This window comes from Calypte anna, chromosome 15 (assembly GCF_003957555.1).
Source record: "Calypte anna isolate BGI_N300 chromosome 15, bCalAnn1_v1.p, whole genome shotgun sequence".
NCBI classification, from domain to species: Eukaryota; Metazoa; Chordata; class Aves; order Apodiformes; family Trochilidae; genus Calypte; species Calypte anna.
In genome coordinates, this window is record NC_044261.1 from 12,492,089 (window position 1) to 12,506,654 (window position 14,566).

The window sequence follows — 14,566 nt, forward strand, 5'->3', positions numbered from 1 at the left end:
GGGTCCTGCTCATCCCAATGGATCAGCAGATTGGGCTTCACCAGGGCTCAAGCCCAGAAGTGCCAGATTGAAGCAGGAACAAACTCTTCAAGCAGAGGAGAAGGTTCTAACACACCCTCCAAGCCACCTTTGCCTCCATCCCAAACGTTGCTGCTGTGCCAGCTCCATCCTCCTCGCTCCTCGTGGGATCTACCTGGCTTTCCAGCAGCCACCACCAAGCAACCCGAGCCCAGCACAGACTCCACCAAAGAGCCAAAAAAATATAGCAAGGAACCCTGAGGAAATCAGTCAAGTTGAAAGCTTGAGGCTTCCCTTCTGACCCTTGAGAAATAATTTCCTCTGGGGCCTTGGTTTCCAGAATCCTCCCAGGGCTGCATGGCAAACATGTTGGGTAAGACCTCCCCACTCACAGAGTAATCACTGCCCATTTAATTAGATGTAAATTACCACCTGGTGAGGATTATCTGATGAGCAGTGAGGTCACAAAGCCTGGGAAGCACCATCTCATTGACAGCTAAATGCAGTGTGAGGGGGTTTTTTTTTTGATTCCTTAGCTCAAAATACAAGTCAGCCATTAACCCTGGACAGCTGCATCTTCTGGAGGAGCAGCATGGGATTTACTGATGGCTGAGGAATTCCCTGGAATGGCTGCACTGAGACACCCAGCTCTGTGGACACCTTGGGGTGCCAGGCTGGGGGGTGCTCACATCCTCTGCTCCTGGGGCTGACACCTGGGCTGTGCTCATCCCCACCCCATCCCACCCCATCCCATCCCATCCATCCCATCCCATCCCATCCCATCCCATCCCATCCCATCCCATCCCATCCCATCCCATCCCCAGCCAACCCCCTGGAATGGGCTCCAGGAGGCAACAAAAGAGCCACAGGAAGAACCTGCCCTTAACCAGAGCCCCAGCAGACACTGTCCCCCAGGTCCCAGCAGCTATGGGGACACCTTGGCTTGTTCCCAACCCCCTGGGGTAACCCTGGCACAAAGGATGAGACCTTTCTGCTGGGCTGCTCACACCCAATCTCTCTATTTCTCTGGATGTATTTTATTTTTTTCCCACCTTGTTTCATCCTCCATCCTCCCCTCCTTCACTGAGACTCCTGCAGCTCCCCTGCCCCAGACAGAGCCCACCCCATCCCAGCAGCATGGGAAAGGCAGGGAGGGCTTCCCAGTGCCACCCCAGCATCCACCTGCATTCCTTGGTCACCCCTAAATCTGCCTCAAGAGGAAAGTCACCCCAGAAGAACACATCCGTGGGGTGGGAAGGACCTGGGGGACCTGGGCACTCCTGTAGGGGACAAACTCCCAGCCCTGCAGCAAGCAGTCTGCCCTCAGCCCATCCCTTCCCTGCTGGCTGCTGGCACACCAGAAATAGAGACAGCTCAGATTTAGGGCATCAGGCAGAGAGAAAAACAATAACAACAACAAAAAAACCCCTGCACCTGAAATAAAAATTAAAAATAATAAAATAAAATTAAAATCTGTGGGCAGGTCCTTCACCATTGAGAGCACGTGGTATTTATTAACCAGAAACTGGCACACAAGGATAGGAAAGTGGAGCTAGGTAGGGGATTTTTTTGCTTTTCTTCTTAGCCACACGTTTTGGAAACCCATCTGTGATCCCTCCCATCCTCCCCCCCCCCAGCATTCCCAGTTATTCCCAGCCACATCCCCCAGTTGCTGACACACAGGTATACCTCTTTTGGTATATTTAGAATTACTTTTAATTAAAAATATATGTAAATTATATAGAGTGTGCACGGCTTGGAGAGAGGGGAAAAAAAAAATAAAAAAAGAAGAAAAGAAAGCAAATTTCCGTTTCAATAAAACCTCAGCCCCCTCTGATCAGCTGCTTCCTGACCTGCTGCCAGCTCTCTGAACTCCCATCTATAAATAAATAGTACCAGGAAATTTTTACACCTGAAAAACTCTGCATTGGGACTGACACAAGTTTCTTTTTTCCCTCCCTCCTTGCTTCCCCCACCCCCAGCCTCTCACAACCATTTGCAGCTCCTTTTAAACACATCTTCCTAGTGCCTCACCCAACACCCCCAGACCAACCTCTCCTTGGGGTTTTTTTGGGAGGAAACAAAAGAAAAAGACAACAAACTGAAAGTCCTGGGCTGCAAGGAAGCGTCAGCATCGCTTTTCTGAGCAAACTTTTCCCTTTCCCCGTCTGCATCCTCTGCCCCTCCTTCCTCCCCTGCTCCCGGCTGGCTCCGAGCTCCGCTTCCCAGGAAAGACTCAGCAGGAGAAAAGCTTGGATGGTGCCGAGTTTGAAATCCACCTCAGCACTTCCAGCTGATGGAGCGGGGAAGGTGGGAAGGAAGGGGAGAAAGGGAAAGAATTCCCCTCGAGTGATGGGAAGGGAGAGGAGTTCGTGGGGCTGGCTCCTGCCGGGAGGGATTTGGGGCCGGGCAGGGAGTTCACTCGGGGGGCAATGCCTGGGTGAGGTAGGTACCTGCTTTTCTTAGTCGTGGCTTTGGAAAAACCTCGAAAAATAACGGTGAGAATACTAATGAGAAGGGGAAAAAAAAAAACCAAAGGAAAATAAAATTATTTAAAAAAAAAAAGCAACACCACTCCAAAATCCACCCGCTGGAAAAAGGGCCAGTGGCTTTTCTTTCCTTTTTTTTTTTTTTTTTGGAGAAAATTGAAAGAAATTCTCTATATATTATTATTTATTATATAACATTGTCAACATCAACACCACAAAAAAAAAAAAAAAAAAAAAAGTCACATCCTAGTTGTTCTCATTCAAGCACTCTGAGTGTGTTGAGAAAAGGCAGCAGGAGCTTCGTGTCCCTCGGAGAACGAAATAAAACCAAAAACAAAGAGCAGGAGGGCAGGGCAGGGAGGGGGGGACAAGGACACAGGGCTGGAGGTGGCAGCAACACAAACCAGGTGGGGAGGATGGGGAGGGAGCAGTGTGCCGGTCTGGCGCTGTTTCCTTTGAAATAAAAAAGAAATACACCAAAAAAAGAAAAAAAAAAAAAACAAAACCAACGCAGGGGGTGTGGGGGAGGAGGGAGCTTCCCTCCCTCTCGAGTGCTCCCGGTGAACATTCGGTGAAAGCAGTCTCACAAAATACTCTCACTTTTATTATTGACAGGGTATTTTTTTCCCCCCCAACTTTCGTGTCGGTTTTCTATACTTTTTTTTTTTTTTTTTTTTTTTTTTTCCCCTCTCTCTCTCCCCCACCCCACACCCCCTCCCACTTCCCCCATGGCTAATGATGCTCTGGCAAAGCTCTTTTCCCCCCCCTCTCCTCGTTAGCTGTTCTCACTCCACTCTGGCACCATGCCCACCCCGTGCACCGAGTGGTACTGGTGGGGAGAAAGGGTTCGAGGCACGGCGTGGGAATAGAGGAACTCGGCGGGCTGTAAGCTGCTGGGAGGGGACTGGATGCCACTGGTTTGAGGTCCACACTGCCGGACGATGGGCTGGTGGGAAACTGAGGTCTGGTGCTGGAACATGGCGTGGGTGTCTCCGAGCTGGGGGGGGGAGGTGTGGTTGGCCACGCCGCCGAGCCGCGGCATCAGCGGCCCCGAGGTGAAGTGGGCAGAGAAGTGTTGGTAGGGTAACCTGTCCATGGGCTGCATGGCAGACACTGTGCAACTGCTGTAGGAGGGCACGCTGGGCCAGGTGTTACAGCTGATGTCTTCCAGGCTGGGCACGGGGTCCGTGGGGGGAGCAGAGCTGGCGTACATACAGGCTTGGCGCTGGGCGGACTCAGTCCTGTACGAGGGGTTCAGTCCCTGCTGCTGGGGGTAACTGGGCCTGTAGAAAGCATCCTCTTCTGCTGGAGAAGTTTCCATGTAGGGCTTCTTGTAGGGATGCTCGGTGGTGGAACATTCCTCGTCTGCTGGGAGAGAAAAGCCCCGGTAAGAGAACACCAACGCTGGGCCCCAGCTCAGCATCCCCCTCCCCAAAACCCCCCATGGCACCTCAGACACAGCAAAGGGCTGGTCCTGACCCTTCCCTCAGGGATGGCAGGGGGAATCCACCACCCCTTCTTGGAATCCATCTGCATCCATCCTGCTGAAACCAAACCTTGGCTGCTGCACCATGGAAAGGAGCTCAGAGCAGCTGAGAGCCCAGAGAGGAGAAGTGAGACTGGAAGATGCTGGAAGATGCTGGGAGGTGCTGGGAGGTGCTGGGGGCCCCTGAAGCAGGGTGATGCCCCCCAGACACCCCTACACTACCAAGCTCCTCAGCTCCTTTCTGCCACCAGCACTTTAATCTGAAGAGTGGCATCTGTCCCAGGGATGCAGAGCACCTCAGAGCAGACCCTGCTCCCAGCCCAGAGGCTCAGGGCTGACACTGTTAACAAAAAGCCTTCACAATTACAAATTTCCATGATAAAAGAGAGAGAGAAAAATGGAGATCACAATAAAAATCCTCCCAGGGGATGGTAGAGTTGAGACAATCAGATCTGGAGGTTTACAGCCCTCATTTTTAGCCATGCCAAGGGTGCTGGGCACATAAATCCAGGCAGGGCTGTGTGCTGGAGCCAAGTGCAACACAAAAAAATTAAATAAAAATTTAAAAATAATTAAAAAAAAATAAATACATTTCATAGCTAGAAACACCAAGGCACAGCTTGCAGAGCCCTTTGTTTCCTGAGGCAGCCAGAGCCAACAGAGGGAAGGAGATAAACAATTTAGGTGCAATCTCCAGGGTGAAGCAGACTGAATAAATGAATCTGCTCTTATTTCTTCATTTGCTGGGTGATCAAATGAAATCCAGCTCTGCTGGAATGAATGGCAAAGTTCCCAGGGACGAGCACTGCACCAAGAGATTTTAAGGACAGTGAGGCAAGGGAAGGGAAGCTTGTTCTGACCCTGCTTAACTTTGCTGCTGCTTGCTGCTTCGAGAACAAGATTCCTGGTGCAGGCAGAGAAAATCCCACTTCTCCTAAAAGCCCCTCTTGGCTGCACCCTTTCAACAGGGGTGAAATTGGGAGGAATACCAGAAGGAGTGGCCCTTTCCAAAATTTTCTTGACTGACAGACTTTGAATTACTGTTTTCTTCACCCCTAAGATAGAAAGGTAAAAAAAAACCCAGACCAGTCTCACAGAGGACTGAAGGCATCTGCCATCCCCTCACAAGAAGCACTTGGAAAACCCCGGCTGCTGCTGCTGAGCTGCCCAGCAGTGTCCGTGTCTCACTCCTGGGGGTGCAGACAGGCAGAAACAGCACCTTTTTGTTCCTTTTAAACCCACCCAGGCACCACCTCCTCAGTGCTATAAACAGCCAGAGCCTTCCTCCTGGAAGCTGCACCCACTCTGCCTGTAAAATAACCCCTGACTCCCACTCAGGTGTCTGCCTCTCCAAGCAGAACAACCTCTCCTTTCTGCTGTCCTGGCAGCAGGAACACACCCTGGGGACCCTGCCCTTGGTATCCCAACAGCAGCTGCCCCTAAATCCAGGGGGAGACCCTCCCAGTCCCATCCTACACGTGCTCCCTGGCAATAAAACCCTTGGAGTCCCTGCAGAGCCCCAGAAATCAAATCCTCTTCCTCCTCTTCCTGCCCTGTCTGGGGGCAGAGGGCAGGATGGAATAAACAAGGGATGCAATCCCATCCTTTAAATGGCTGAAACATGAAGCAAGGAGATGCAAATGGGTCTCAGCCTCCTTCATCCCGATGAGGCTCATTCCACCTCCCTGGAAGTGCTGAAGTCCAGGTTGGATGGGGCTTGGAGCAACCTGGTTCAGTGAGAGGTGTCCCTGTCAGAGCAGGGGTGGGACTGGAGGATCTGGAAGGTCCCTCCAAGCCAACCCAGTCTGGGATTTAATGATTTTATAAGGAGCAGTGGAGAGCATGTCATCCCCTGAAAGACAAAAGCTGGGAGCAAAGGGCCAGGCTCCCTCCTGGGCTCTGCTCTAGCACAGGAGAAGAACTGGAAGAACAGCCTGAGCTCCAGTTCTTTACAGACAGCCAAAACGTTTTGGATCCCTAACCCACCACTGAGTAATAAGAACACTAAGGGTGGAAAAACAATGTCTTGTAAAATGAAGCATTGTTCTGCTAATAAAGTTTTCAGCATTAAAGTGCCATTACTCTCCTGGCATTAGAAATCATTGGCTTGGGGTTTGACTGTTTATTTTTCTTTTTTTCCTTTTTTTTTTTTTTATTTTTTTTTTTTTTTTAATTTTTAAATACACAACACAAACCAGTCAAACTCTGTTTTTTTCCACTGGGTAAAAACGACTGACAACCTGAGCCTGCTGATTTTTCCAGCCAGCCCAGACCTTTCACTGCCTGTCACAGCCCCACAGGTCCCAGTTTGCTTCCAGAATCCACCACAGGGGAAGGGAGAAAAATAAAAACACCCAGAATTTCAGTGGGAATCCTAGAGGATCCTCCTGTAAGATCTCCCCATCACTCTGCTGACCTCTCCAGAGCCAGAACCTGGTGTTCTGTGTGGAAAGGGCACTGGCATTCCAGATTTTAAGATGTGTGAGGACATCTTGGCCATCTCCAAAGAGGATCCACTGGCTAATGAAGGATCCCAAAACTTCTGCCTGCCCCCTGGGACCTCTCCTGATGCTTTTCCCATCTACACAACTTCAGTGTGCTGGGGAGGGAGGAGGAGAATGGTCCAGCTTCATCACCAGCTGGGATGATGAAGAGCAGAGCTCCACAGCTTGTGCCAGATGAGGAACTTGCACTGATCCAGGCTCCCTCCTCTGATCCAGCCCTGTCCCAGCACTCCTCACAGAGCCAGCACAGAGCAGGTGAAGTCTGTGTGGAACAGATCTTCAAACAAAAAAAGTGGCAGAAGGAGGACAAGTTAAACAGCTCTCCTGAGATGTCATCCCCCACTGCCCTGGAGCCTGCACAATGTCCCTCAGTGCCATAATCCTCATCCTGAGGATCCTCTCACCTTCCTCAGCACCACAGTGAGCAGAACTTGGGCAATAATTGTCTCCTCTCCTCTGGGTTTGCTGCTTGGTCTTGGTGGCCCTGCTAGCACCTGATTGTTCTCTTCCTGTTGTCACTGAACCCCAAGAGATGCTGGGCACCCCTGGGAGATGCTGGGCACTGCTGGGAGATGCTGGGCACCCCTGGGAGATGCTGGGCACTGCTGGGAGATGCTGGGCACCCCTGGGAGATGCTGGGCACTGCTGGGAGATGCTGGACACCCCTGGGAGATGCTGAGCACTGCTGGGAGATGCTGGGCACTGCTGGGAGATGCTGGGCACCCCTGGGAGATACTGGGCACTGCTGGGAGATGCTGGGCACCTCTGGGAGATGCTGGGAACTGCTGGGAGATGCTGGGCACCCCTGGGAGATGCTGGGCACCTCTGGGAGATGCTGGGCACTGCTGGGAGATGCTGGGCACCCCTGGGAGATGCTGAGCACTGCTGGGAGATGCTGGGCACCTCTGGGAGATGCTGTGCACCCCTGGGAGATGCTGGGTACCTCTAGTAGATGCTGGGCACCTCTGGGAGACGCTGGGCACCCCTGGGAGACGCTGGGCACCCCTAGGAGATGCTGGGCACCTCTGGGAGATGCTGGGCACCTCTGGGAGATGCTGAGCACTGCTGGGAGATGCTGGGCACCTCTGGGAGATGCTGGGCACCCCTGGGAGATGCTGGGCACCCCTGGGAGATGCTGAGCACCCCTGGGAGATGCTGGGCACCTCTGGGAGATGCTGGGCATCTTGTTCTTGGAAGCCAAGGATAGCCACCAGCCCTTGTAACCAGCCCCTCAATACTGCTCAAACCTCAAAAAAAAGCCAAGCAGGACAAGCTGCCAGAGCTTGAAGGAAGCTGCTCCGAAGTAGATCCAAGAAAAACGGAGCCTTCAGAAGAGGGTGGAAACTGGCTCCCTCACAAGGAATTTGATGATCTATCTAATGAAGGAGATCAAGAGGAGAGCAGCAGCACTTCCAAGATTTCCAGTATTTACTACTTCCAGCTGGGTTGTAAATACCACACAAAGGGCTTTTTAAATGGAATTTCCCCAATTCCAAGATTAGGACTGTCCAGAATGAGATGCAAACATGCAAGATCTCTGGGCTTCAGGGTGCACTGGGCCCACCTCTTCCCCTGGTGTAAATCAAGGGAGCTCTTTTCCAGCTCATGACAAGCAGCTCCCTGGGACAGAAGACAATGGAGGCTGAGACCAGACTGGGTCAGTTCTGAAAGCTCACCCTGACTTCCAGGACATTACAGCAGAAGGTTCATCCCAACTTTGTGAGGGAGACACAATGAGCAATTGTCACCAAGACTGTTGTTTCACCCACTCTGATCTCTAGGATGAATCTCGGGTGAGCCTGAACAGGCAGGACCAGTGTGTGAGGCTGACAAGGGCTGGCAAAGGAGAAAAGAAAAGAGATGGACTCAACCAAAACGGCCAGTCCTAAGGGGCAAGGCAGACCTGCATTAGGAGCAGCACCCAAGACATGCTGGTTATTTCATGTGGCTTGTGATGAATCTGTGGGGCATTGCAGGAGAACACAGCAGAAAAGGGTGGTGGGGCAGACAACCCAACACCAAACCCTGGATCCTCTTCCAGGAGCTGCCAGCACTGCCTGCAGAGGCCCAGGAGGCTCCTGCTGGATCCCTGAATGAAGCTGCTGAAAGGACAGTGCCACAAGCACAGCAAAAGGTGGGTACCCAGCAGCCCCATGAACACCTCCCCAGTGTGCTGGCAGCATCTGCTTCCCCTCAGTGCCCCAGCACCACCTTGCCCTGGGCTGTGCTGCATCCACCTGAGCTTCAAACCCCTCCGGCTGCAGCTCAGCCCTGCTCAGCCAGCTCATTGCATCTCCTGAGCAGCAGGAGAGAGCCCAGACCCTGGCTCTGCTCCCACACGATTCCTCAAGTGAAAGAGAAAAGCTGGGTGGGATGAGGGAGAAACCAGTTCAACCAACACAGAGCTTTACCCACCCTCCCACTGCCTGTTCTCGTGGGGAAGGGGGAAAGGGATCCCCTCTGACCTCAGCAGAGCAGGGAGGAGCTGAAGGATGTGCCCTGCCCCAGGAGCAGGGTGCTGTGCAGCCTAGGTGGCAGAGGGACATGGAGCTCACTGGTTGGAGCCAGTGGATTCTGCCCACGTCCCTCTCCTCCCAGTGCCAAGCTGACAGCTTTTAAAACCTCCCCAGGGAGAGGCTGTGCCAGTTGCCTCCTGTTCAGCATCGCAAGCATCCCAGAAATCTGCCAAGTGGTTGAGATTGTGCAAGGCTGGGAGGGACCAGAGGTTTGGAGAGATGACTTTTGAGCTCACAGGAAGTCTGAGGGAGAGGATAACACAAGGGAAAACAAGCCCCAGTGCCCTCCTTGGGATGTGGGGCTCAAAGGAAAGCCAGAAAGCCAACAGCCTGCTGGGAAGTCCTGATGGGCTTCCCCAAAGGCAACAATGAGAGAGGGAGAGGTGGAGAACAACCAGGGAAAAAAAAATAAAGAAAAAGGCAAAGCTCTAACTGGTCTTTGTTGCAACCTAAAAATCCACACCAAGAACTGAAGCCACTCTTTAGCAGGATGCAGGATGGGGGTTAATCCATCCTCTCAAGACCAACGTCTTTGGGAGGTGCCATAAACAACCTCAGTGTGGAGCTGGGACACAAGGCAGGATGACTGTCACCTGGAGGGCCACCATTTGCCAGACTTCAGCAGGGTCAGAAGGAGCAGGCAGCCCCCACCACTCCATGCTGGGGTCATTCCCAATGCCTCCAGCCCACACTCCCACCCGTGCCCCAGGAACTGCCAGATTTGGGACTCTGGGATGTGTCCTCCCTTCCTTCCTCACCCAGAAGAAGATCAGCTCCCTGAGAGAGAGGAGATAACATCCCCTTCAGCCCTGCTGCTCCCCCCTAATGTAACCCCATATCAGATCTCCAGGGTGAATCCATCTTGGCTTGACAGCTAAGAACAACACTGTCACCCCCAGAGCCACAGCTCTGTCTGAGGTCACCAAGGAAGGAGAAGTTGGACACGGTGCCTTCACATGGCTACAGTCCCCAAACCTAACCCAAGTCCTGACCTCCTGATTGAGAAAAAAAAAAAAAGAAAGAGATAGGCAGAAACATCAGGAGATGTCAAAGCTGGAAGGAGCCAATATCTCAGAGGCTATTTTGAAAAGCAGGGGTGGTATTTGCTACAGAAAACACAGACACCAGCTGGTCCCAAACCCACCCGAACTGCCCTCTGCCCTGCCAGGGCTTATCCAGAACCACAGCCCCAAGGAAAGGAAACAATCGGCTGGAGATAAAGCTTGAGCTGGCTGAGGAGGAGTCAGGGAACTGATGAGCCAACAAAATTCATGAGATTTCCGAGTCCAGAGGACTGAGAGAGGTGCTGCAAGAGTGAGCTTTCAGTTTTGGTTTGGGTTTTTTTTTAGCTTTCCTTTTCCTCCGAGATGGAGAGGCTCCTTAGGAGTCATGCAGGAGAGCTGGGAGGGAACACTGAATAATGCACTCAGAGAGAAGAGGCTGGAAAAGGAGGAAAAGGAGGGATATTACAGGTGAGGTTATTTCCCCGAGCTCAGCAGAGCTCCTTGCTCGATGCCGGAATTGCCTCGCTCAGCCTGGGGTTGAGAGAGAGGAGGAAACCTCGGGTCACGTTCTGATTTATCTGAGCAGAATTGCTCATCTTCAGTGACTTTTTCTTTTTTTTCTTTTTTTTTTTATTAATTTCACTTTGCAAAGAGCTTCTTGGCAGCTTATGTTGGCTCTCTGGTTCCCATTAACTTTGTGTTTCTTTTCTTTAAGCCCTGCTGGCTGTTTTCGATTTACTGGATGCATGGGGAGGCTGGGGGTAAAAAAAGGCCCAGGGAGGAAAGCAGAGGCTCCTGAGAGCTCCAGCTCCGGGGAAGAAGGCGGTGCTATCAGCCAGGACATTGCTTCTCTTTGATTAAAGCGTTTGGCGGCTTTGATAAAAGGCCCTGAACTGCTTGTGCTACTCAAGGCATCGCAGAGATAACGAAGGGGCCATCAGCCCAGCAGCCAGGGACCAGCCAGAAGGGGCCAGGGAGCTTATTCCAGAGCAGATAAATGTCTCTTTTGTGACAATAAGAGGAAGTGAGATAATTGGGGGATTGAGGGGAAACCACCCATGGAGACACCACTTAGCGGGAATCCCAAAACTGGAAGGAAAGCTCTGCTGATTCCTTATCACCTCCCCGGCCTGGGGATGAACTGCTCTGCCAGGGGCAGCACTCTGAGCTTGGCCCAAGGAGTTTGGTGCCATTTGGGTCAGCTTGTTTGGGTTAGATTTGGGGAAGGGGAAGAGGAGTGGTGAAAGCTCTGCTCCCAGGGCAAAGGAGCCCAGAGAGAGGAGGGATCAGAGAATGGGATCTCCAAACCTTTCCGTGGCCAGCAGCAGCCCAGAGGTGTCCTGAATTCCCAGTCCCCCACCAGCATGGGGGTACAAAAGGACACACAAACCACTGCTTAGGGGACACTCCAGGAGTTCACTGCAACTCCTTGTTCCCCAGCTCACGTCTAGCTCAAGTCTAGCATCACCATTTCCACCCCCAGCTTTGGTAGGATCCATACGAGCATGAGGGTCCCCTGCTCAGCTGGAGGGGGCAGAAAATGATGCTTCTGTTTCCTGGTTCAGTCTCACATCAGATATACACTAAGAGTCATCAAGTGCTTCCACTTTGCTTATAGATCAGTGCACCACACACCTGCTCTTGCAGCATCCAGGAGATTCACCAAGGATGGGAGAGAAATTCCCACTGCTCTGTGCCCCATTTGCCAGCACTTCCCAGCATCTGGTCCCATACCCCTTGTGTCTGCACTGCACATCCCAGCACCCCAGGGGTTATGTTCCTAAAAATAAGGACATGTGGCCAGCTACAGGACAGGGAAGCAGGAGGAGATGTTTTGTGGGGACAGGCTCTTGGGCTGGAGAAATCCTTGGTGCATTCAAAACTGCACACCAAGTCCTGGCAGCTGTTCCCAGATGCTGCAGACTGAATCCTGAGGAAAGGGAGCAGGAGACAGGCAGTGACCATCACCTGCCCACCCTGCAGGGTTGCATTCAGCCCTGGAAATTCTGTATTTTCTTCTGAGTGGAGCTGCTGTGAGGCTTTCCCTGTTTGAATCCTGCAAGTGTTGCTGCACCTCAGCATTCCCATTGCTTTGGGAGAGGAAAGGAGTGACTGCAAACAGCCCAGGAACAGCCATCCTGTTGATGTCATGGGCTGTTCACACCAGGATGAGCTCTGAGCAGGCAGTGTAGAGCCCTCCCAGTTTCATGGGATCACAGAGCATCAAGTGGGAAGGGACCTCAAGGACCATCTGGTCCAACCCTCCTGACACTACAGTTTATAGGAGATGTCTCAGCACCCCATAGAGCTGAGACTTCAGACTGCAAAGTGGGGAATCTGCCACTTCCCTCTCTCAAGCTCTGTCCAGGCAGCTCAGCCACACCAACAGAATCACCAGGGGTACCAGGAGTGCCCATCCCACTCCCCAGTCAGCATTCCAGTGGGATTGCTCCCCTCATATGGGCAGCTGGCTCCCAACTGGGAGACTCTGAGTTGAAAACTACAAACCCCAAGCTCTCTGGGTATGTCCACTTGGAGGTTACCCCTGTCTGAGGAGCTATGGGGACAGATAAACCATCTTCATCTCCAGCACCAGCTATCACCAAATGTGGATTCAGCCTGGGTGACAGGTACTGCCACCCCTTCCAGACTCTGACCCCCAACCCAGGAGCTGGGATTTTAGGCTATCACCTTCCCAGCCCAGCCCAGGGGAGATGCCCACCCCCAGCACACACCCCTCCAACAACACCTGGAAGGAATCTGGGGAAGCCCAGCCTGGGGACATGGGGGGACACCCAAACCCAACCCTGAAAAGGGACAGTGGCAGCCAGGGTCTGACCTTTTCTCTTGGTGCAGTGGTAGATCTGGCCATGCTCCTGGGAGATGGGGTAGGGGTTGGCAGGTGGGAGCAGGTCCTGGGAGGTGCTGGACACCCCGTTCTCACACTGGTACTGGGAGCTGAGGTTGGAGGAGGCAGAAAGGACCCTGGTCTCACCGCTGAAGGGGCTGTGATTCGAGGACACTTTTTGTCTCACTGTGCTCCTGGGAACAACCGGGTACTCCTTACTGAAAGCAGAGAAATAAAAAGGCAGAAAAGGAATCAATTAATAAATAGGTGATGGAATTCACAAATGAAGGCAGCACAGTGGTGTCAGGGGGCTTGTGGAGGCTTCCAGACACATCCCTCCCAGGAGCCTGCAGCCCTGCCACACGTCATCCCTGCAGCACTCTTCTGTTTCACCTTCCTTTTGGTATCTTGAGATTCATGCCCCTTCCACCACAACTGCTCTTTTCTACCCAGACATAATATAGATAAATGCAGGCAGAGTGCAATACACAAGACTTATATTTACCTTTATAAATCAGTACACGAAGATGTGCACATTCACTTAAATAAACCCCTCATTTCTGCCAAGCTGACCTGGAGATGGATTTTTATTCAGGGCTGGTTTTTCCCCTGCTGGTAGCTGTTCCCGTTCCTTTCCTCCAGGGTCTGCCAGCCTGGTTGTCCTGGATGGAGGCTCCCTGGACCAGGGAACAAGCTCCTCTCCAGAGCTCTCAGAAAAGAGAAATAAATAAATCCCCCAGAGCTGACCCACCCCAGAGCCACAGGGGGCAGCAGGGCCAGGCTGGGAGGGCGAGTGCTGATGGAAAGGATGCTTTGTTCCTTTCCTCCAAAAACTGGTTTGAGGTGGGGATGCTTGGAAATTCCCCCTCCCACAGGAGCCTTGTAGAGGTCTCTCCAAGCACACCAGCAGTGTGAGTGGACAAGCTCATCCCTGCTCTGCAGGAGGGAGAACTGAGGCTGAGCAGAAGGTCTCAGGGACCTCAGGTGAGGTGCAGGGCTCATCCTGGGCTGGCTCCAAGTCATCTGGATGCTCCCTGAATCCTGGCACTTGCTAAAATATGTAAAGATCAGGTAAGTCCAGCAGCACCTCTGGAAGTGGCAGCCACCAGCCCAGGTTCTAACACAAGGTTTCTTTTTGGACCAAGCTGGCTCTGAGGTGGCCTCTTCACCTGTCCCAGGTCACTGCTGGAGCAAGGGCAGATCCTTAAATCCCATCCCCAGGCTCACCCTGTTGCTTACATGGGAAGGAGAAGCCCTGAACCTATCACTTGGAGGACCTATCCCTGTATTATCTGAGAACTTATTTACAAGCCTGAACAATCCCAATGCCAGAAACCCCCTCAAAGCAGGGACCTTTCAGCCAAACCACTGCTGTGGTGCCAGAAACATCAGCAACCAAGCTGTACTGGAGGGGGAAACTCACCCAGGAGCTCAAACCCAAAGAAATGTGCCTTTGATTATGCCACAAAAGCTTCCCAAACCCTGGGCACTGGTGGCTGGCCAAAGGGAGCCTATTCCAAAGGTGGGACTTCAATCCTTGGAAGCCCAGCAGCTCCATGGCTTTCCAGCCTTATGGGCTGCAGCTTTTTACCAGAGCTGAAGACAAGGAACAAAAGAGAGAGAGCCTGGGAAGAAGCAGCCCTGAGATGCACAAGAGAGCAAAGGATGCCAGGGGGTGTGGGGAGCTGCAGGACCTCTGTG

The 14,566-nt window shown here is 52.5% G+C and overlaps 1 protein-coding gene across 1 annotated transcript in view; it reads right to left on the minus strand.

Annotated features, from left to right (window-relative positions):
• Nucleotides 1-3,263: 3,263 nt before the first annotated feature.
• TBX5 (T-box transcription factor 5) overlaps nucleotides 3,264-14,566 on the minus strand; it is a 38,422-nt gene continuing 27,119 nt past the window's right edge. Inside the window, exons 7-8 of the mRNA XM_030460542.1 lie at nucleotides 12,857-13,083; nucleotides 3,264-3,872 (exon numbers count right to left, since the gene is read on the minus strand). Coding sequence (XP_030316402.1) covers nucleotides 3,283-3,872; nucleotides 12,857-13,083 — 817 coding nt within the window. The 3' untranslated portion in view covers nucleotides 3,264-3,282. The remainder of the gene's footprint in view (nucleotides 3,873-12,856; nucleotides 13,084-14,566) is intronic.